At 37.0% G+C, this 23,807-nt stretch overlaps 1 protein-coding gene across 1 annotated transcript; it reads right to left on the bottom strand.

Moving 5' to 3' along the window:
* Window positions 1-131: 131 nt before the first annotated feature.
* ecpas (Ecm29 proteasome adaptor and scaffold) lies at window positions 132-22,609 on the bottom strand. Its single transcript, XM_059551920.1, has 49 exons — window positions 22,572-22,609; window positions 21,682-21,812; window positions 21,317-21,433; window positions 21,055-21,173; window positions 20,489-20,635; window positions 20,230-20,401; window positions 19,924-20,063; window positions 19,773-19,851; window positions 19,557-19,676; window positions 19,343-19,428; window positions 19,127-19,202; window positions 18,974-19,023; window positions 18,781-18,847; window positions 18,573-18,695; window positions 18,283-18,386; window positions 18,068-18,191; window positions 17,841-17,921; window positions 11,810-12,029; window positions 11,559-11,650; window positions 11,033-11,167; window positions 10,812-10,953; window positions 10,487-10,659; window positions 10,212-10,313; window positions 9,091-9,214; window positions 8,790-8,935; window positions 8,641-8,695; window positions 8,407-8,521; window positions 8,085-8,153; window positions 7,826-7,943; window positions 7,563-7,730; window positions 7,389-7,468; window positions 7,185-7,290; window positions 7,034-7,081; window positions 6,835-6,953; window positions 6,590-6,740; window positions 5,591-5,656; window positions 5,378-5,467; window positions 5,226-5,292; window positions 5,037-5,128; window positions 4,883-4,949; window positions 4,356-4,547; window positions 3,149-3,360; window positions 2,933-2,976; window positions 2,113-2,305; window positions 1,846-1,984; window positions 1,667-1,772; window positions 1,361-1,449; window positions 1,042-1,113; window positions 132-539 (listed from the first exon to the last, which is right to left on the bottom strand). The coding sequence occupies exons 1-49, from the start codon at window positions 22,591-22,593 to the stop codon at window positions 400-402; spliced, it is 5,490 nt and encodes a 1,829-aa protein (XP_059407903.1). The 5' UTR covers window positions 22,594-22,609; the 3' UTR covers window positions 132-399.
* Window positions 22,610-23,807: the final 1,198 nt, after the last annotated feature.

Below are 23,807 nucleotides of genomic sequence, written 5' to 3'. Positions count from 1 at the left end.
ATGTAATTAATTCGATGTGTATATGTGTAAGGGCTGTTCTGGCCCTCATCAGTCTCTTGCCAAACAAACAGCTTCATATAACTCAAGAAGTCTCCATGTTTCCAGTATCTTGAGAAAAAAAAACAACAACCCAAGATGAAAAGAGTCATGTATTCTCACACTTGCACATACTGAGACTTTAACAAGGTTAAAATGTCCAAGCAAAATATAATGAGGCTCTTTGTAGCCAAATGTAGTCTTTGCACATTGGTTAAAGCGTTTACACATGGAATAAAAGGTCTGGCCTACACAGAATTTGAGTGCAGAGATTATGGCATAATATGAGTGTATATGACATGGCTGTGAGGATCATTACTGAAACATACGGTGGAGACAGGACTGTGTGTTTGGGCAGGTTATTCATGGCAGAGCTTGTATTTTTCTTCTCATTGTCTGGGCTATGTCCTTCAGGTCTGGACGGCTGTCTGTTTCCATTGTAGCTAAAGAACGCTGAAGCTGCTGCCGACTCCTCTCAGAGAGACACTGCCACTGATCGCTCTCTACAAACACAAAACAGCAGCAGTCTTTATATACTGAGACGCTTTCCATCCAGCTGTCATACCTGCAAACTCATCTTTTGGTTTTTTATTACATTTTATTCAACTATTTTTGTCACGACATACTATTCAAACTGAAAAGTTTAAAGTCATAGTTCTTTTTGGCATTTTACAGTATAAGATGTTTCTGTGAACACCGCTGTTGTTTGAAATGTTGCTACCCGAACAATATGTAGTTCTATTGAAATATCAAAAATAATCCAAAATAATTTCAAAACTCCCAAGATGAAAATTTCCATCATTTTACTGGTATTTGTTTGCAGGTATGCACTGTAAAATGTGTCCTTGATATTTCCGCTAAATCATTTGAAACTTTTAAAAGGAACTAACGAGTTGGGCATGTTGTCAATCACTACGTACATAAAATCATTTATATTTGTACATGGAATATTTAAAAGTTCTGTAATCAGCTATTTCTATAAAAGTCTGAGCAAATCAATGCTACCTTCAATCCTCTTCAACAGAAGTTCGACTACCGCCAAAGCGTCCGTTCTTACTGATGAATAGCTTTTGTTTTCTGTAGAAGAAAAAGAATGATACACATAAGTTAAGTCTGAATGAAATTTGATCTCAAAAACAACATTTTTCAGTGGAAAATGCAAGAAAGGTTTCTTTGGAAGTCAGTGGTCACCAAAAATACCTTTTTTGTGTGTTCCACAGCAGAAAGTTAGTCATACTGGTTTAGAAAAACTTGAGGGTGAGTAAACGTTCAGTTTTGGGTGACAAATGCCTTTAAATGTTTAGAAATTCATGAGAAACTCCACCTAATGGTGTTGCCAGAGCAGAGCAGGTTTCAGACAACATCTCAGTCAGAATAGCAGCGTTCTGATGTTCCTTATCCAGCAGCAACAATCTAAAACGTACACACACAAAAACACCATACAGTCATGATGGCATTCAAAATCTTTTTTTTATGAATTTCACCAACAATTTTACCACTTTTTTTTTTACTTTTAAGTACTGTTGTTTCCACAAAGAAATTCAAATATGGTTTAAAAACTGTTTCCATTTAGAATTCTATATATATCACAGAGACAAGGCATTTGTTGGAGATTTTGAGCATGCTATACCCCTGATAGAAGACCTTCAATGCACGCAGGACTCCCAGTTGCACTCTCCACGTGCTCAACTTCAGTCTATCACACATTAGGCCACAAACCTCATTCTGGAACTGATCTAGAACACAAAATACACTCATTATACATCACTCTGCCACTGTGTGTCTGTCAGACTTGTAACTGAGACTTACTCTGTGTATGAATGGTTTTAGGCCAGGCCTTTCCAAGTGTCTCAAATGCACACAGCAGAATTTCTGTCTGTAATTCACGAGCTTTCGCTTCATCGTCGTCGTCATCATGTTTTGGGGAGCTGGCACTTGCTGGCTGATTCTAAATAGAAAAATAAATAATGAATCATTAAAACGCTTTCAGGAATACTGTTAGACTTTAACTCAATCGGGATGAAATGCCAAAGCTTTAAATAGAGATTTACTGTGAGCATGTAGGGTTTGCTGCACCTTTTTAATGAGAGGAAGCACAATGTCGGCGATTTCCTGAAAACGATCCTCCTGCGTGGATTCCAAGATGTCTGCTGCACTCCGTAAAGCTGACATTTTATAAACCAGACTCTCCTTCTTACATTCCTTCAGCACCAGATCCAGTACCTCGCTCACCGTCGGCTGACCTACTGCAGGCTTCTGTAGCTCCACACTACAGACAGAACCACACACATATGAAAAGCTACTGAATGTACATGGGTTTTCTTAACCCAGATCAGCAAGAAGCTTATCGTTTTCTGTTTTCCTGTGAGTTCTGGTTTTCCAGCATGCTCTGCACAACCCACCATAAAAGGCTTAATATAATATTAAGAATCAAAGTTATGTAAACCTCTTAAGGTAAGAAAAAAAACGGCCATATATTTAAAGGAATAGTTCTCCCAAAAATGATTCAGGTCATCTGAGATATAAATGAGTTTGTTTGTTCCTCTGAACAAATTTGGACAAATTTACTATATTAAACCACTTGCTCTGCAATGGATCCTCTTAAGTGAATGGGTGCCGTCAAAATGAGAGTCCAAACAGCTGATAAATACACAGTAATCAAAAATATTTTTATCAGACGTTTATACTCTTATCCGATGGCACCCATTCACTGCACAGGATCCATTTCTCCAAATCTGTTCTGATGAAGAAACAAACTCATCTCCATGTTAGAGGACCTGAGAGTGAGAACATTATCAGAAAAATGTTCATTTTTGAGTGAACTATTCCCCCTAAAGGTTTTTCTCTTTTGCTAAACATCACAAGTGTTTGCAAGAAACAGACAGAAGATTCTAACCTGCATTTAGACACTACAGATCCAACAGCTTTCAACAGCTCTTCCTGTGAAAGCAACAATGCAAACACAACAATGAAAGGATTCAGTTTCATCCACTGAGACCATGAGATCATGTTTGTTTACAAGAGCAAACAGAGTATTATGAATCCTCACCCAGGTGCATAAAGTCTATCCCTCAGCACAGAGCATGTGTTTGAGAAGGAGAGAGTATATTACCTTCCCAGTCCAGGTGCGTCCTGCAAGCCCCTGAAGCAGTGCACTCAACACCATGCCCAGGTGAGGTGCCACCAGCGAGCCAGTTTGTTGCTTAGCAATAGATGCCATGGCAGCGGCACCCTGAGCCTTCATCTTCCAGGACTGAGACTGCAGAGCCCTCTGGGTAATGGCTATGAGCTCCGTCATGTACAACCTGATTCCACCAAAGCTGCCTAAAAACATAGAATACAAAAGACAGAATGTTAAACTGGGAGAAAAGTGTTCATTAATGAGTTCATAATTCAGTATGATTTTTATTTATTTATTTATTTTTTAAGAAATTAATACTTTTATTTATTCTACAAGGATACTTTAAAGGCGTCTGCCTTTTTATTATTTTCTATTGTTCTCTGAGGTTGATTTATAATGTTATCAAGATTTTCACCTAGAATAACATCATAAATTAGAAAAAAAATAGGCTATTTTTCTGTCCTGTTTTGACACATCTCATCAGAACGCTATGTTTTAATAGATGAGGGGGATTGTAGACTCGGAAGTAAACACCTACTGCTGTGATTGGTTAACAGTTGTGTATGTTTGTAAGCCTAAATTCTCCATAGAGGCATGCTGCTGTGGTTAAAAACTTAGGTGAGCACAAGCACAAAAACAGCTTTGGTGAGCACAAGAGACTTCTTTCAGTTTCAATCAACATTATAACTAAAATATTCATAAAATCAAAAGTCAATTTTAAATAGATATGAACAAATCTAAATATGTAAACTTTTAATGTCTAACATAGCAATAGGGCTAGGTTACAAAATATTAAACAAATTGTCAATGACTTTGATCGATGATTTCTATGTACTTGTTTATTTACTGACTGATCCATCCACATCTCATCATTTGTATGAGAGCATTAATATGTGTTTGAACAAATTTCAGAAAAAATACTGTAACAGCTGTTACATTTTGATTATTTACGTTACTGTTCAAACTGTCAATTTCAATGAATCAATTTACACCTCATAATGACTCATCTGCATCAGAACACAAAGATGGTCCAAGAAAGTGCTATTATTTATTTGAAAAAATAACAGCCTAGTTTAAAATGAAATATTTACACTCAATGAAAAAAAAGGTAAAGGGTTAAATGACTTTTAGGTCATTAAAAATCTTATGAATGAATCTCCAATCTTTTCCCCCCCAAGGGTTGTGCATCTTAACCTACCCGGTACGTGTTCCTGCCAGACCTCAGACCACAGGTTGGCCTCGGCGCTCTCTCCCTTCTCTTCCTCGGGCTCCTGATGCATGGCCAGAAAAGCCAGCGGCAGAGCCACTCCAGCGTGAGCCTTCAACACATCAGGACTGTAGTGACTGATGGCATGAACCACCAGACAACATGAGGACCTGTACAGTGCCTCTGAGGATTAAAAAAAAACACTTCAAAAAACGAGATAGCACAAGGGTTTACACAATTCGTATTATTCAAGAGAAATCCTCTTCATTAAATGAACGGTTCTCCCATAAATGAAAATGGGGGCATCGTTAACTCATTGTCATGTTATTCTAAAACCTTAAGACTGTCCATTTTTCCATGGAACACAAGAAGACATGTTTTGAAGTGATTCTTAAGCTGCTCTTTTACGTAGCACAAGCCAACTTTATTCTTTTGTGTTCAACCAAAGAAAGTCATGAAAGGACATGAGGGCATTCTTATTTGGATGAGATATTCCTTTAAAATCTAAGTCCTCCTACCCTCTTTTTCCAGGTACCAGGTATTCAGTTTCTGCAGAAGCTTCTCAACGCTGTTGTCTTTGGCTGTCTGATGGGGAAAACCAAGAGTATTGTTTTGTAGCTCTGTAGTTGCTTTAGGTTCAATTGACATATGTATGCAGGAGTGTTTTCATACCCTGACCAGATGTCCAATGGCAAAGGCAAACGACTTCTGAATGACACTACTACGGTCGTTGATCCCATTTAGGAGTGCACTCATGAGTTTACCTGTGAGACAAGACAAAGAAAAATACATATAACACACCTATATAACTAATAAATGTACAAGAGAGTAGAATCCCTCTGATCTGTCAGTACATGTTACCTGAATATGGTGTAAGATCTTGAGGGCACTGCACTGTCAATGACACAATCACACTGGCACATCCTCCCTACAACAACACATACAACTGTCAGCCTGTGTGCACATGTGTAAGCACAAGTGTATTACAGACAAAAATCGAGCAGGATGTGTACCTTTGTTCCAAGTCCGATTCCACTCTTTAGTAAATCACAAAGTTTTGGAATAAGCTCTCCTAGGACAGACACATCCAAGTGCTGTAGACACTAAAAACACAAACCCAGCTCACATAAACATTGCAATCTAAAAATACACTTGTAAATGTGGCTACATACAAATAGATGTATGATAATGCATCCTAAGGATAGACTTAAAATGAGTCGTCTTACCATATTAATGGTTTCCATCATAGGAGAGGACTTGGCTGCACTTAACCTTGCGGCATCCATTGCACTCTGCCATAGAAGAAAATGTGAAAACAATGAGTTCGGTCCATTCAGAACGTGAGTTGTGTCTAACATCTATACAACTAATGCCATAATATTCCAGGAATAGCAAAAATGACAAAAAATAGCAAATTTGGTCTCAAACTCACACTCATTTGCAAAGCAAAGTAAATTAAGTTAATTAATATTTAAAAAGTAATTATTATTGTTACATTTAACTACATTTTAAAACAAATTAAATATATTTTTAAATATGTGTTATTTATTTGTCAGTCTGGATCATTTTGGAAAGCGATTATATTAATATTTTTTTATTTGTTACATTTAACCACATTTATAAACATGAATTAAATGCAGAGTTTAAGGCATGTCTATTTTTCCATTATAAAAAATTATAATAAATGAATAAATATAAAATAAACATTGAATAAATAAGAGAATATAAATAACAAATTCCTTCGTTTTTGTTTAAGTGTGTGATGGAGAGACTGCACTCCTCCATCACTGTATTTTACTGTATTAATACTGTTCTTGTGTATTGGTTATTTCACAATATTTATTTTGGGTTCGCTGTTTAGATGTCCTATTTTAGCAGAGTGGCCTACATGGAAAGCACACACCTGATGGGAAATGATTCATTTTAGCAATTTATGGAAATGTTTATGTGCAATAATCACGTCTTTGGAATGAAATGAGGCATTAGTTATTTTTCTGTAAACGGTAGGTTCCAATTAGTAAGATCAGGAACAACAGACACTACTGTCTTGTTAGAGCTGCTTTATAACAAAATTTGGACTTGCTAACTTGATAAAGTTAGCATCATTGATTCTGTTACTTTCCCTTGAATCTGCTTTGAAGCTAGTTTAGTTGTATGAAGCACTACATAAACAAAAGTGACTTGTCTTCTAGTCCTCCATACAAGATGCTCTCAGATCTGCTCACCTTCTCCTGCTCTGTGGCTCTCAGACTCAGGTAGTTGAGCACCTGCGGCTCCAGGACGGTCAGGGCCTCCAGCAGAGCCGGGATGAGTCGAGGAGCGTGAGGCTTCAGACGGCTGCCTGCTGTCTTACTGATCTTCACTAGAGTTTGGATACTAAAACAAAGCAATGCTCAAGACTTTTACTCTGAATATAAAGAGATTTATTATGTTTTGTCTGCATGTGGCTGATCAATGCATGTGTTCTTACCTGAGAGTCCGTACTTCGGTTACGTTGCTGACGATGCCTTTGTCCAATAGAGTTGGCAACAACACAGCCACTGTCCTCTGAGCAGTCACACCTGTTGATTCGCACATGCGCACACACACCTATTGGACAAACACACACACGTCAGTAATCTGTAAGAGGGAAATCAATGGAATATCCAGTATTCAGTGCTGCAACTCACTTTACTGAGAGTCTTTAGAGTCAGATCTGCCGCCTTACGAACTGACTCCTACAACAGGAAACAAATGAGACGGTTAAATGAAATCAGCTGTAGATTACAAACATGCACACACAGAACACAAGAAAAAATACAGAAGCCATTTATTAATCACCTTTATATCATCCAGGACCCGAAACAGAGTCTCCCAGATTTCTGACAGGCGGTCAATGATTTCATCTGCCTGCCTTCCACGTATCAGATCGTTCAAAGCCAAGCAGCTGGAAAAAAAAAAATACAAATAAAAGGGTCTGAGGATTTGAACCCAATCTAGAAGGGAGGAAATCAAGGTTCTTTCGAGCATATCTAGACAATTTACCTCGACTCCCGCACCCTCCACATGTTACTAGTCAGGCTGGAAATGACATCTTGAAGAATTTCCTGAAAATATTTTTCCACCTGTCAAAAATAAACAAAATATCATTGTAATTAGCAATACTGTGTCCCTGCTATCTTTTATGCAATGTAATTCTAAGTGGTAATAATATCTTACAATGGTTTTATCCGTGACCAGCGCATCCCAGATGCTAGTCATGGCCTGTCTGATGGCCAGGTTGGGATCAAACTGATATCTATAGAGGCGGGGAACCAGTTGAGGCAGGAAAGGAGCCAGCTGCTCACCTGCTTTAGCTGCAATAATGTTAAACCCAAATGCTGCCCCCTACAGTACAGGAAGAGTCAACGATCACTGCATGCCACTGAAAGGATCTAAGTTACCAAGCTATAAACAATCACATCACGGTTAATATAGTTTACCTTTCTGGAATTCCACATGGCATGGTGATTGGCAAGATTCATGAACTTATAAACAAGATCCGGTTGGTTTAGATCACTAGCCAGTGCACAGAGCTCCTTGTAGGTTGAGAGTCCTTGTCTACCGAAGTAAACGATCAAAACAATATATGATAAAAGGAAAACATCTATTCCTGCAATCTCATAAAAAATTACACTCTCAAATCTGTGAAGTCCTACTCCATGAAATGTTTGAAATATAAGAAATATAAGAAGTACCCACCCGTCGGGTGCTTTACCAAGGGACCCCCCCTGGAAGACTTCAGTGTCCTCTGAGACGGTATGCTTGGCTCTGAAAACATAAAATCTCAAAGCTAACAAAATAGTCAGGAGTGAATCATACACATTGCCATGTATCCAAGATGTATTATTCTGTGATGTAGCTAATAAAAAAAATAAATAAAAAAAAGGACAGTAGCCTATATAGAGTTATTGCTCCGTATTCAGGGGATTGGTAAGTCTTCGTAAGGCAATTTATGATAAATCACAATCCATGAGTCCACAATAATGAAAGCAATACCAGAAACAATCTGGTTTTTTAATACCTTTTACCAGTCATAAGAGTTTCCACAAGGGTTGATACCAATTCCTGTTGATCCTGTTCTCCTCCGAGCTCATAAACCATCCCGAGTCCTTTAGATGCCACATCTTGGCTGAGTTCTACACACACAGATCATAACTATAAATCTTGCCCACAAGCTCCCCAACTTCAGAGACTGTCAAAATGTAAGATGACCTTTTAAAAGAGCAGTATCATTAAGAAGCAGTATGTCACTCACCATCTGGATCAGACAAGACAGAGATAAAGGCTGTCTGTATCTCCTTCAGATGAGACTATCACAGAAAAAGAGAGAACAGATGCTTTGTAATGCCAATGTTTTTTTTGTATGTGTGAATGAGACTAGGAGTGCACCGTGAGTGTATTTACCTGGATTTCTTTGTGATGGCTGAGTCTCTTGACTAGAGACAGGAGCCATATGCAGGCAGCCTGCCGAACATGAGGGTTTGGACTTAATATATATTTTGACAAGACGGAGTTCAACACCCAGGGGACAATATCATTATTCTTCACATCTGAAAAGAGGATGAGAGAAATTGCTTAAGTGCACAACTCAGAATCAGGGCTTGTCCAAAAGTCATGTGTGCACATGTAAGACAAGTGTGAAAAAGATTCCCCTTGTGTGTTCGAGCCCCAGTTCCGTCTCTCTATCTCTCACACACATACTTACTGTCAGGTGGGCAGTATTGGTCTTCTGTGCATGTCCACACATCTCGGGCAGCTCCCGAGCAGCTTCCTATAGCAGCATTAGTTAAAGCCTCTCCTACTGTAAACTGCAGCTCCACCTGCTTGGCCTAGAGAAAGCCACAACATTTAACAATAAAGAAAAGGTGAAGAAATGGCCACATCATTTTTTATGTTTGTTGACAAAACTAGGGCTATCGATTAGATGCGATTAATTATATGTCTTTCTGAAGGCACTCTGGTGTTGCTTTGACTTGTTGATTACACAAACAAAATATTTAGCGTACTGTCTCTGGAAATATTAACAGTGGTTAATTAGCATTATTTAAGTATTGTAGATGTTATTAATAAGTTTCCTAAAATATCCACGATATACAGTAAGAGCACACTGTTTATGTGTCGATTAGATGCATACATCTGTGTTTGTTACTAAAGCAACAGTAGATCAAACGATCAATAAAATAAAAATACAAAAAAAATGTCTTAGTTTCTAAACAAATCAGCCATGTGTATGAATCAGCTTAATGAACAAATTGCTTGCTCATTAAGACAGTGACTTTTTGCCACTTAATGGTGGTTTTATTTACATATTTAGAGTATCATTTCATTTTTTGTAAAAAATAAATAAATTTATAATTCATTTTTTTATATGTTGAATCAATATTTATTTTTTTAAAGTTGCATTTGTCATGTCTATTCAATGCTTTTCTCATTTAACACAATAGTGACTTTAAATGATCTTTTGGTAGGTGATTTCTCAGCCAGAATTGATGAATGTTTAATTTGCTAGTAATTAATAGGCACATCATTTAATGAATTAGATTAAACATTTTAATCACTTGGCAGCCCTAGAAAAAACACATAATATGTACACAGTAAATAATATGTTATGCTGGGTACACACCAAAATATTTTTTACATCTTATAAGATTTTCAAAATGTGATAGAACACAAACATGAGGATAAAAAAATCCTAGATTTAACCGTTTTGCTCCTATAGAACAGATTTTCAACCGGAGTTTCGACTGTGAACCCAGGAAATCTCGCAAAAGAAGTTATAAATAACAACATCATTTCTCTTGGCTTCTTCATGACACATCACATTACCTCTACTGAATCCATGAGGCCCTGCAGGATTTTCTTCTGGTGTGGGAATTCATCATCTCCCACAGGCAGAAACCCAAGAGTCTGGATGGCACGTTCTTTCATCTGACAACACAAAGAGCGGACAATCAGTATCACAAAGATGAAAACAAAAAAACTTAATTTAATTGAGGAAACAGGGTGAAACCTGATCTGGACAGAAGCTCTTATGTGGATGAAGAACGCACACATCAATAATACTGTCACAAATCATTCACTGACTGTGTGTTTTGTTTTACCTTGCCAGTCTCTTTTCCAGATGGGATCCTGGCAAGCAGGTTATCCACTAGACTGAGTTTAGTGAAGCCGTTTCCATCAGCTGGTATCATCAACACGCTGTTACGCCCAATCTCTCCCAACGCGGTCACAGCAGCAACAGTCAACAGAGGAGACTCGCTACCCAGAAATGAACCTGCAACACCAACACATTGCTAGCTGTTAGTGAATATAATTTTGTTTTTGCTGCAATAGTTAACAAATGAAACCAAGTTCATTGTGTTATTTAAGAGCGTCCCAATATCAAGTGTCATGTTTGAAACTCTTTATGAAAAGCTGCATACATACCGATGGTTTTTGTGGCCATAGCAATTATTTCCTCATTTTCTTTGGGAGTGGGTTCAGTAGGCATTAGGCTCCGCCTCTTATTCATGTATCTGCCCACCATGTAGCCCAGAGCCAAGATGGCACCATGCTGAGTCTCAGGACTCTAAATGTAAAAATAAATTCATTTCTAAAAATGTGATAATTTCTCAATTAAAAAAAACATTACACTATTTTAAACATACATGTGTGTCTTTAGTTGTCTTAATCAGGTTTTGTACAGCAGTTCTAAGCTCATTTCCAGACATAGTAGAGACAACTACGGCGTACAGTTGTGCTGCCAATTCACGCATGTCTTCTTTATTTGTGTTCATGAGACCCTGCAAAACAAGCATGATTAATTAACCAAATTACAGTTTTTAGTCAGACATACTTCTAGTCTTCATTCTAGAGGATATAATATAATACACAGTTAGTTTGGGATCATTAAGATCAATTTTAATGCTTTTGAAAATATTCTTCAGTGCCACATTATACTTCAGAAATTATTATATTATATGATGCTACTTAATATTTTTGTGATACTTTTTTTTTTTTTGGTTTCTTTGTTGAACAAAAACTTCTAAAGAAGATTTATCTTACATTAAAAAGTCTTTACTGTCACTTATGATCAAATTAATGCATCCCTGCTGAATAAAAATATTGATTAAAAAAAATCATACTGACACCAAACCTTTTAATGGAAATATAATATAATGCAATAATATTTACTTTAATCCAGTCGATTTTGTCAACAAAGTTGGGGGTAAGTTTCTCTGGGCACACAGAGACCACTTCCAAAAGACAGTACATCATTGGGATACCTGTATTTATGAATCATATCACAACATCAGATCACAACAAATCTACAATAATCCATATGTTCTACATATTACACATAGGCATTAACCAAATTCCATAAATGTAGTAATGCCAATTTTAGATTTAAATTAGTTTACAGTTTATATTTGTAAACTCCTCACCCCCTACAGCTGACAGCAGCTGTTGCAGTAAGTCCATGTATATGTGAACTGGACTGGCCTCGCCTCCTTTAGTGGCTGAGGAAGGAGAAGCTTCATTGGACAGTAATGATTGAACATAACGTCCGATAAGAGGAGCATCATCCTGCATGTCCATCAGGCTCTGAGTTAAGTATGTGGCACCAGCACTACAAGCTAAACACATTCTCAGATAAAGAACTATCTGTAGAAACAAAAGAGTGATAAAGAGATGCATTTGTTCAAGTAAAAATACACGTGGCATGTTTATCAATTAAATAACATTTTGAAATAATTCTTAAAGGGACAGCTCATGCGAAAAATCACCCTCCACTTGTTCAACAAAACAGCTGACGGTACACACGCTGTTTTTTCACTATACTACTATTGGGGCCGCAAATTCATGATAACATATCGTTATATATATAAAGAAATCTTAAGAAGTAAAAATAAACAAATAAACCATGCTATCTGTCAAATTCATAATTTCCCCTCCCCCTTTTTGACTAATGAACACCATTACATACAAAAAGAACGATTAAACTAAACAGTAAAGAGTAAAATGCTAACCATTTTTAGTTAACTTCAGCATCAAAGTACAAGAATTTTTGAGAAGAAAATTTTTCCTCCAAACAAGTGTTTTAAATAACTTCCTTCTGTGAACTGATTCTTATCACAGAAATATTATTTTATAGTATTCCATACAGTGTCGATTAGCATTACTTTATTAACATATCCTTATTAAAATACCTGAGATGGCTTGAAGATAGGGCTGGACGATTATGGCCTAAAATCAAAACCTCTATTAATTGAACATTTTACCTCGATTACGATTAATGAATGAATATTTTGTTTCTGTTTAGTTTTTTTACCCTCAAAATTCACTGACAAGGTTTGTACTGTAAATATGATTGACTATTAAAGGTGGGTTATTTTTTCCTATTGAAAGAGCGATCTGAGACCATAGCTCACTATTAGCAGTTAATTTAGGCCATCCTTAAAAATATTTTGGTTTGCAGTAACAGTAAATTTAAAAAAAAAAAAGGGTAGGTAGGTCTATAAATTTTTTTTTCAAGATTCAATGTAAAAAAAATAGTACAAAAAGTACATTTTGGTGATTACGTAGGTATGAATTTAAACAAATTAGCATATCTTGACGTCACTGACTGGGTCTTCAACCCGTGCCTTTGGGCGCATAATTGCAAACCTCATTTTGATGCAGGCTATATAGACCACAAACAAATTTTAATCTTTGTCAAAAACATGTTTATTGCATGAATTTCAGGTGAGAAGAAAAAAAATGAGGTACTGTTTTACTTGCATCCACCACTAGGTGTCAATGCAACCTACAAATGAGAGAACGTTTACTTTGCTTTCTTGGGTTGTCACTTTTGTGAAAAAAATCCTGTTTGATTTGAGAGACAAGTGTTCACTGAATCGATTGTAAAATAGATTTTGCATGTCTAAATACGTTTTATATGGCAAATAAAACCAAATATAGGTAAATCCACGGACAACAGGCAGGACGAATGTAAAGATTCAATATATTGGTAAAGACCAATATTTTTGATTATTTATTGGCGTAAAGTTTCATGCACAATGACAAACAGGAGTGCAACATATGCATGAGACTGTCTGAATACCGGCAGAATTCACATTTCTGTTGTAAAAAGAGAAACATTGTGCAGAAGTATGATTTGCTGTTATGCATGTGTGTCCGAAGCTGCAGTTGCTGTGTGACGCATGTTCAAAAAAAAAAAAAAAAATCTGGACACGCTCCGAGAGAAGGTCGTTAAAATCAATTTCCTATTTTCGTTTTCGAAACTTGTGTTGGTTTGTCCAATTGATTCGTGCAATAGATTTTCAAACATAAAGTGACAGTCGACACAGTCAAGGTTTAGACTAGATGGGAGAAGGGATGGGAAAAGATCTGGGCACAGTTTTTCCAGAACTTCGTGCCAAGTTAAAGCGGTGTCGAGCTGTTTTAATGAATTTTTTAGATGTATTATAGTACCTGAACCCGTATGGCTGTGAACGGTGACCGCAAACATTTTGTTTACTGCAGCCGCAGCCATCATTACCAAGCACGAACCATTAACTCTGACAATGTATGAGAGTATGAGACAAAGCGAATGCACAGGCCATAGTGTGACATCCGTTAACCAATAGTGTAAACATAGATGATGTCACAGGGTTTTTTTTTTTTTTTTTTAAAGAAAGAACGTAGCCTTCGTTTGTATGTAGGCCTAGGCAATTTATATATTTACAATACTTACTAAAATATAATTAATATTATTTTATTGCTTTTGTATTAGTTGTTTGAAGAGTAAAAAAAAACATTGGTCAGTCTTAACGCAAATCTACAACCGGCAAGTCGGTCGGACTAAAAAATTGGAGTGGGTCCTACATTGACAGGGTCGGTCGACTTACGGCAAACAAGAATATTTTAAAGGATGGCCTTATCTATGTTCGTAACATTTCTTACAGATTATTGCTCGGTGTAAGAGAGATCAGATAAAGATCAGATAAAGATAAATTAGCCCAGTACCATTACGAGTGATTGCGTGTGTGAATTAGTCATATCGTCTCTGTATTACTGTGAATCTGTGGGTTGTAAATAGCCTAGTTCCTCCAAAAGTAGAAAAATATGCTATAATAAGTTTTGAGATTCTAGGCTACTTTAGTGATAAATCACAGGACAGTGCTGACAACTAGTTTCTGCGTTCCTCTGTGCGCGCGATCTTCACATCTAACGTTACTGTTTATATGAGTGTTCGTGCCACAATGCAGCTGCGCGAACATGGTAGCTCAATATAATACACATCCGATCGTCTAATCGCTTGAATGTCCAAACCATAAAACAAATACAACTGACAAAGTTTAGTGAAGACGCAAGGCTCACCACTCCCGCGCCATCACTATGTGTTGAACCGGTGTCCTGACATTTTATCCTACCCGTCAGATTTTCCTACCCGGGTTTACTGCGCATGCGCACATCAATATCGTGTCCTTTTTCTCATGCTAGACAACGATATTTAATGTATCTGCATTTCTGTAAGGGTAGGTTTAGTGTTGGGGTAGGTGTAGAGTTTAATAAAAACACAATCTAATTGGTAGAAAAGAATATTTACTGTTGGTTTCCTGTAGCTGTATCCCTTCTAGTTACAACCGTGAATATAACACATAATTAAAGCTGCAAGCAGCGATGAAGGGGCCCTCGCACCCGGGCTCACCGCAATCAAATGGCTTTAGTAAAAAAGTGAACGGCGAGATATATATGCATTTGAAGTTGTAAATATAAGTAAAATATTTCAAAGTGATTTATATCTGCCAATCTTCCTGCATGGTGTGTCCTATTGCCAACAGGTGGCGCTATAACTATAACTGAATACTGGCCTTTACATGTCTTCAGGCTATGAATCTTTCAAAATATCTGAAGTTTAGAGAAGATCGGACATTTTATGCCTAAGTTACAACAACTTCTATTCCCATGGCGAGACATCAAATTTTGTCACAGCGCCATGGACACGCCCTTTAACAAAAACTCAAGATCTACACAATTTAACATTACAAAGACCTTTAGATTAGACTGACCAAAATAAAATGTTGATGTCATTAAATTTCTAGGAGTAGTTTGTTACAACGTAAAACATGTCACTTCCAGTGCCAGCAGGTGGCGCTATGGCTATAACTGAATATTGGCATTTAGATCTGTTCAGGTCAGGAGTCTTATCCAACATGTGAAGTTTGGGGCAGATTGGACATTGTATGGCTGAGTTACAGCAACGTCCTTTTTCATGGCGAAACATCAAAATTTGTCAGGCCGCCATGGACACGCCCTTAAACGAAACCTAAAGTCCTTCGCAATTTAACATCGCAAAGGGCTTTAGATTACACTGACCAAGTTTGCTGTTGATCTGAATAAATCTCTAGGAGGAGTTTGTTAAAGTACAACCCCTGAAAATGGCAAAAACAACACCAATTTTGCAGGGAAAATTCTAAATAAACGACTTCCTGTTGGGATTCGGATTTCGTACCAAGAGACTTTTTTGTAGCTATTGGTGTGTAACGTGTGTACCAATTTTTGTACATGTAAATGAAACATAGCTCGAGGCGCACTCCGTTGAATGTGTATAGGTGGCGCTATAGAGCCATTTTGCCACACCCGATGGACTATTGGCCTTTAGATGTGTTCAGGCCAGGACTCTTATCAAACATGTGAAGTTTGGGCAAGATCGGACATTTAATGCCTGAGTTATAACATCTTTTATTCCCATGGCGAGACAACGAACTTCGTCACGGCACCATGGACACACCTTTTAACGAAAACTCAAGATCTTAACAACTGAACATCGCACAGGCCTTTAGATTAGACTGACCACAAAAAAGTCATTGATGTCTGTGACGAGTGGGGCGGGGCCAAGAGACGTGGGAACAGGAGCGAGGCCGGTGGAGTGATTGGAAATGAGCGACACCTGCTCGACCAACCGGTCTCGAGTCACACGGAGGAGATAGAGGGATATAAAACCGGAGCGACGACAATGATTGACGAGAGAGGACCAGGCCTGGGTTTTAGTTTGTGTTTAGATTTTTATTTGTGCGCGTCAGTCGTTCGTGAGGGTCTGATGCGCTGTTTGCCTTTATTTTGTCATTAAAGTTATATTTGATTGTCCGCTGGTTCCGCCTCCTCCTTCCCGTGACCATGGAGTTTTAATTGTTACAATGTCATAAAAATTCTAGGAGTAGTTTATCGCAGTGTAAAATATGTCACTTCCTGTTGCCAATAGGTGGCGCTATGACTATAACTAAATATGGGTATGTCAATCTGTTAAGGTTCAGGAAGTTTGGGGCAGATTGGACATTGTATGTCTGAGTTATAGAAACTTCATTTTTTATGGTGAATCATCGATATTCGCCAGGCCGCCACCAACACGCCCTTTGACGAAAACTCAAGATCTTCGCAATTTAACATCGCAAAGGTCTTTTGATTAGGCGTACCAAATTTGGTGTTGATCTTAATAAATCTCTAGGAGGAGTTCGTTAAAATACAAGGCATGGAAATGACAAAAATTGTGCAAAATTTGCTCATAATATTAAAAATAACCGACTTTCTGTTGGGTTTAGAATTTTGCTCCAAGAGTCTTTTTTGTAGGTATTGGTGTGTTACATGTGTGTGCCAATTTTCGTGCATGTCCGTGAAACATAGCTGGAAGGCTGTAGATTTTTGTAGTATAGGTGGCGCTGTCAAACCATTTTGCCACACCCTCTTCTGAATCCTATATCAGACGAAAAGTTTCACCAGGTTTGACGCGTGTGCAAAGTTTCATGACTTTTTGAGCATGTTTAAGCCCTCAAAAGTTAATTTTGGAGAAGCGGAAGAATAATAAGAAACAGAGCAGATACAATAAGGTCCTCACACCATCGGTGCTCGGGCCCTAATTACTGTATTTGCAGTACTGTAAGGGTAGGTTTAGGGTTGTGGTAGGTGTAGACGTTTTTAAACCATAACTTTACAGTAGCATTTTTCATTGTTGAATTTTACTACCCACTGTTTTTAGTGGGAGGTAGGAAAATCTGACAGCGTAGGACAAATCGACAGAACACCGGCGTTCACCTCCGTGTTTTGCTTTTATGCCACTGACAGAGTCATGTGGCAAGTGAATAAAACAAATGAGTTATGTGAGTAATTGTGAGAGTTTAGCACTCCATGCGTCATATTGTCCTATGTGTACTATTAATTTTTATATATCACCAATATTGGTATATTGCAACACCACTAATTAACAGCATAATGATATTTCATTACCCTTAACTTCAAGAGTATGAAAAAAAATACTATGGAAGTTGACGGCTACCGTCAACTGTTTGGTTGTAAACATTCTTTAAAATTTTCTTTTGTGTTTAGCAGAAGAAAGGAACTCATGCAGGTTTGGAACAAGTGTAGGGTGAGTAAACAATGACAAAATTAAATTTTTTGCATCAACTATCCCTTTAAGTCTAAAGACTGTTACTTTACCTCTCCAAATGTGGCAGGATTAAAAGGCAAAGTGGAAGTACCAACAATGTATTTGGCAGGAGTCTTCAATCTCTGTGCAGCCTATGACACAAAACAACAAAGGGTCAGCCAGCCTCTAGATTACTTGCATTTAAATATTTGTATTTAGCATCAGAACAGACCTGAGACCCATTTTGGGTCATGACACATCAGCTATAATTCAGTAATAACAAATTGAAACACCTCACCTTTTCATGGATGAAGCTGACCATCTCAGGGAATGAAGGCATGGGCCTTGATCCCTCTCTCTCTGTCTTCATAGAGGGGTGAGACCGAAGGGCTCGCCGAGCATCCCCAGACACCTCCTCACGACTAAAAACACAGGCCATATGATGTTAATCTTTCATGACAATGCTTAATTGAAAACTTGAAAGGACTCCAGGAAGTGTAAGTATATACTCACGGATCTCCTGCAGCCAGCAGTAAGAGATATCTAGAGGCTACGTGATCAGGAGCAAACACTGTGATGGCAAATTTCATCGCTATCTGACGCACCTGTACCTCCGGCTATTACAAAACCATAAGCAACAAAACATTACACACTGTAAATTACACTACCTTTATATTTAATCTTAAACTTAATGATACAACAAGGTATTTAACCCAACTCTGAGTCTAAGTGTGTTATTCCATATTTAACGTCGGGAGTTTGTTTATTCTTCCTACGTGCTTGTAATAATAACACTAACAAACCTTTGTGATATATGCAGAAACGAGTGCTTCCATTAGGTTCAGAAGCGCCCCTTGAAGATTTACATACGCTCCCACCATCATCGACAAGGCCTCCTGTATGGCCAGTCGTACATCAGCATCCTCCTGTTTTCATTGAGAGAAACTAGGTTAAGATTTTACAACAGGTCATTAAGTAATAACTACCGTATAAAATGAGTATTAAACAAACCTTGCACATGGACTCGAAAAACTGCTGTACCAATGCAATGTCTTTTGTGAAAAGCTGAGGCATTCGACTATTATAGCAAAGGAAAAAAGGATTCAATTTATATGAATTTTTTGTTACATTAAAATAATATTTAATGAATAACCTTAAAATATATTGTTTGCTACGTTTGCTCATTGTAAAAGGTTAATATTACCTGGAAAGTTTTCCAACAGCTGAGTAGGCCATACATAGTAGTTTGGGGTCCTTATAATAAAATAATAAATTATGGTCACTTTGACGGTTGCTTCTGAAAAACACTACATTTGACTTACAACTAAAGCCTACATTGTTTAGCAAGGATTCATACCTCTTTATATTCATTAATAAGCTTGGTAAGACCATTCAGCAGCATCAAACCCAAAGGTTTGTTGCTATCAGGGCACCTTCAGAGTAAAACACAATTATTATCACCTCAGACAGACCATGCAAATTCACACAAAATAAACTAGGAAGCCTCAAAAAAGCTTTGTATTGCAGTAAATGTGATTTTCCACATGATTTGCTCAAGATCATTAACACTTACACCGTACAGATATGGTGTACAAACTGCAGAGTGAGAGACAAGAGTTTGTTGTTGGTGTTTGCTCCAAAAAGTCCATCATAAACAACCTAAGCAAACAGACAATCACTGTTACGAACAAGTTCTGTCTTACTGCTCTCCTGCCTCTATTCATCTCTCTTTTAACATGCATCTCAGCTGCATTCACTTTCTTTCCATCCAAAATTCTCTCTCTGACCTGTATATTAGCAGGAAAGGACTCAGCAGCCAGTCTGGAGCGGAGAAGATGAGGCAGAATCTTCATCTTGACTCTAGTGCTGACCGGCTCATGCTTCAGCTCTTGTTTCACTGTGGCACCCTGAGTAAACACACACACACCTTATGTAGTGTATGTAATTGAAAATGTAAGTCATAACGGTTTTAGACCGACCGTGTGTTAGTGTGTTAGACTTACTTTAGTTTTGAGTGGAATATCACCCAGGTAAACTTTATACATCTTGTTGATAATGAGTGGATTGTTCCAGTCGATAATGCTGCAGTACAAAACATGACACAAGAGATGAGTTTCGATATCAAGACCTCATGGTTTAACTTGAGAACCTCACCTCTGCTTGCTCTTTAGCTCCAGATCAGCGGCTGTGGCGACACTGTGCCTGGTGTCACTTGAAGCCACAACTAAGTGAATGACTGATTCAACCTCAGGCACCTGCACTGCCTCTATAAACTTCACAATTCCCAGTTTACACTGCAAACACAATAATGCAACGGTTACTCAGAAAGAATCAAGACAGAAAAAGTAAAGCGGTTATTCCAATTCATTCATTCTCTAAACAATTAAAGGTTAAACGGAGACAATATATCTCCCATTAAAAACAGCAAATATCCTCCAACACATTTTCTTGCAACCTCACCTGCTCCAGTTGCTCTGGGCTCCACTGAGCTTCTCCAATGACTCTTTTAACTGCATAAACACTCATTCCTGGAGGAGGCTGAGGGAGACCTTGTGCAGCCACGGCTCCGGTTCCAGATCCCCCTTGTGGAGACGAAGGGGCCGGACGACTTGGAGGCTCATTTAACACAAACCTTGATATAATTTGAGAGATAGAGTTAAAGAGATTACAGCATTACCATAACCAGGCACAACCTATTGTACACATCAACTTGACATACCCATAAGGCATCAGAAGAACATCAAGCATGAACTCTAAGAGCAGATGTACAGTTTTGGGTCTCTCCGTCAGGACAAATGGGGAAGCTTTAGATGGCTCTGATGGATACTTCATATGATACAGTGTAGGGATCAGCAGGTGCATTAGACTAGAGAGAGAAGAGACAGACTCAAATTTGTTTTACTTCAAAATTATTTTTGAAACAATGCAAAAGTTCTATTTCAAATAAATGCTGCTATTTTGAATACTGAAGACTGGAGAGATGATGCTGAAAATACATCTTTGCATCACAGGAATAAATAACATTTTACAATATATAAAAAAGAAAACGGTTATTAGAAATTGTAATAATATTTCATAATATTACTGTTTTTACTTTTGTATTTTTAGTTAAGTAAATGCAGCGTTGGTGAGCATAAGACACTTCTTAAAAAAAAAAAAAAATTATATATATATATATATATATATAATTAATAATAAATATTGTTTTAAATTACAACATTTTATAATATATTATACATGTGTTAATAACCAGTTCTAATAATAGAAATAATGCTGAAAACTAACCTGTCCTGTTGGGGCTGTGGTTTGCCTTCCATTGCTGTGAGGAGAGTAGGTGCGAGCTCACACTGTTTGGAGACCTCCAGCCTAGGATAGCCCATTTTTATGTAGATGATAGTGAAGTTCTGCGAGCACAGACACAGTAAGCCATTACAATAAAGTTCTAGCTGTATAATAAGGGAATACACAACCTTGGCATAAATAACACGTCCCGTCTCAATATAAATCACATCGAGTATAGACAGTGGGGATTGTGACATGATCATACCGTGACAAAAGATGCAGCAGCAGGGTCCTGATACTGAACCAACAGTGTCTCTACAGGAAGCTGAATCTTGGGTCGACTCTTTATCCTTTTGTTCAGGTGTACCAACAATTCCATAACCTGAAGAGGACAATCATAAAATACAGATTTTTAATAGATCTTTTTTTATTATTACTCTCATTGGTGCTACATTTGGACTATGAATCCCTAGAAACAGTGGGATAACAGTGTAGAAAAGTATGTTTTGAACTTGCATCTCTTATATAAACACAAATATACATGCATAAACCATTCATTTTTCTATTATATATATATATATATATATATATATATATATAATATATCTTTTATTTTTCTCACATACTTACTTTCTTGCGAACCCCCTCCTGCACACTGGATAGTTTGAGGAGGACAGGGGGCAGGAATTTGGATATAATATCGTGCAACTGCTCATCTGTTTCTGCATGACCCAAGCGCAAAAACACACGCTCTAACTGGTCTATAATGGGTGAAAAAAGAGAAAGCATTAAAGTATGTGACAGATGGAGTGTTCAAAATAAACAGCACTACTTGCCTTTTTTCATATTGATTTGAATGAAAAAAAAAATCTCACATACTTCCTGCCTGATCACAGGTTAATTGCAAGAAGTCTGATTTTTAATAATAATAAAACGATTTATTAAAGAGACACTACTGCAATGCATCCATGTCTTTGGCATAAGTGCATTTCAGTAGCTCTCTAAACAAAACAATTTACCATAACAATATTTAACAAGCATGCAATGAACAACACAAAATAAGACTCTAAACACAGAAAAACTGTAAACACAGGCACTCTAAGCGATATTTGTTTAGCCTGTGACCAGAATAGCCTCGCTGCTGCTGCTAACCATAGTTAACGTTTATTACATATATACTTATTTCTCACGCTGTCAATAAATGACAACCAGGCCTCGACCACTATGACATTTAGATGCCGCAAATGTCGCGGTAAATAGAGGTTGTAGTGTCCTCTAATTGAGACAAACCCCAAAAGAGGTACTTTCATTTCAGAGCATGACTGAGCATTGGGCCTCTGTAAGAAAATAACTAGCTGCCGTACTGATATTCACTTTACACACATTTATTTATGTAACTACAAGCAATAAACACACACACACAGCACGGACTCTCATTAGAGTGACCAATAATGAAGAAGATATTGAAAACAAGCATGCGGCATTGAAGAAATAATACATGTACAATGAGTTAAACATACTGAGCTCGTCCTGTGCGGCCATGTTTGAAGTGAAGTCACGAGCAGCTCGCTCTCGCTCTCGCTCTCGCTCTCTCTCTCTCTCTCTCTCTCTCTCTCTCTCTCTCTCTCAATTTTCTGTTTAGTTGCATTTAATTTTTTTTTATTAATATTACAAAAGCAGATTCGCTTTATACAATAAAAAATGGTACAACGCAAATAAATAGTTGTCTAAATTTAAAATAAAATAAACAACCCTAACAAAGGATATGCGTTCATTACGCAATAGGCTATATTTATTATTCAATAACTTAAAAAAAAAAAAGTTTAACCCTATAAAGCATAGCCTACTGCATCATATTAGATCGATATCAAATGATCAATATCAACAAAACTTTGCTTAATGTAAGAGTAACTTTTCTACGGCTGCTTTTAATATTTCAAAATCAAGAACAATATAAGTTTAAAGAGCATTTAATGAAAGTAAAGCAATTTATGTTGGCGTGATTATTAACTTGTATTTCTCAGTACTTCTATTGCATTGCATTATGCGTTTTGAGGTTTGATCATAAAATTATATTTAATCTTACTAAAAACATATTTTTGGGAGATACAAAGGGACAACTGATATTTATTTTCATGTTAAGTATTCTGATACTATTATACAAAAAAAATCAATTTGATGTAGATTATAAGCTATCAGACTTTGGCCATATTATGTCATTAATTGCATATTTTACCTCAGTTTGTGCCTCTGAATAAATCATAAAAGCCTGATGTGTCAAATACATGACAAAACATGAAACACTTATGAAAACTTTTTTCCTAAATACATGTTTGACTTTCAAAACTGTTTTATTCAAAATATGATATTTTTCTATCATAAGTCAGGCTTTACATGGGTTGCTTTTCACACTTTTTTTTATTCCAGTAATATCCAGTTACAACATTGTACAACAATAAAAGAATAATAATAATAATAATCAAATTAAAAACAAATCTGAAAATAGCCAGAACTGTGGCTTTGTGTGACTTTTACTTACTGACCTTTCTAAAATTATGCAAAATTGTTAATTTTTTTTAAAGCTGTATTTAAAACAAATAAAATTATAATATTAAATTGTTTGTAATTTATGTTGTAGAACAAAACAGAACACTGTTCTATGACTAATCTATTCGTGTTCTCCAAAAATACTCGTTGTTTAATTTTGTTAATGTTTTATCCCCCCACATTTTTCATTTCTCTAACTTTTACTGTAC

Source organism: Carassius carassius, chromosome 6 (assembly GCF_963082965.1).
Source record: "Carassius carassius chromosome 6, fCarCar2.1, whole genome shotgun sequence".
Lineage (NCBI taxonomy): Eukaryota > Metazoa > Chordata > Actinopteri > Cypriniformes > Cyprinidae > Carassius > Carassius carassius.
The sequence above is the reverse complement of the archived record's forward strand: the minus strand, read 5'-3'. Positions and strand labels throughout refer to the sequence as shown.

Coding starts and splice junctions, on each gene's coding strand:
- ecpas (XM_059551920.1), bottom strand. CDS start 22,593: ATGGCCGCACAGGACGAGCTCA. Junction 1,985..2,112: donor TGCTTCCTCTCATTAAAAAG/GTGCAGCAAACC, acceptor TTTTCTATTTAG/AATCAGCCAGCAAGTGCCAG. Junction 1,773..1,845: donor TAAAACCATTCATACACAGA/GTAAGTCTCAGT, acceptor TTTGTGTTCTAG/ATCAGTTCCAGAATGAGGTT.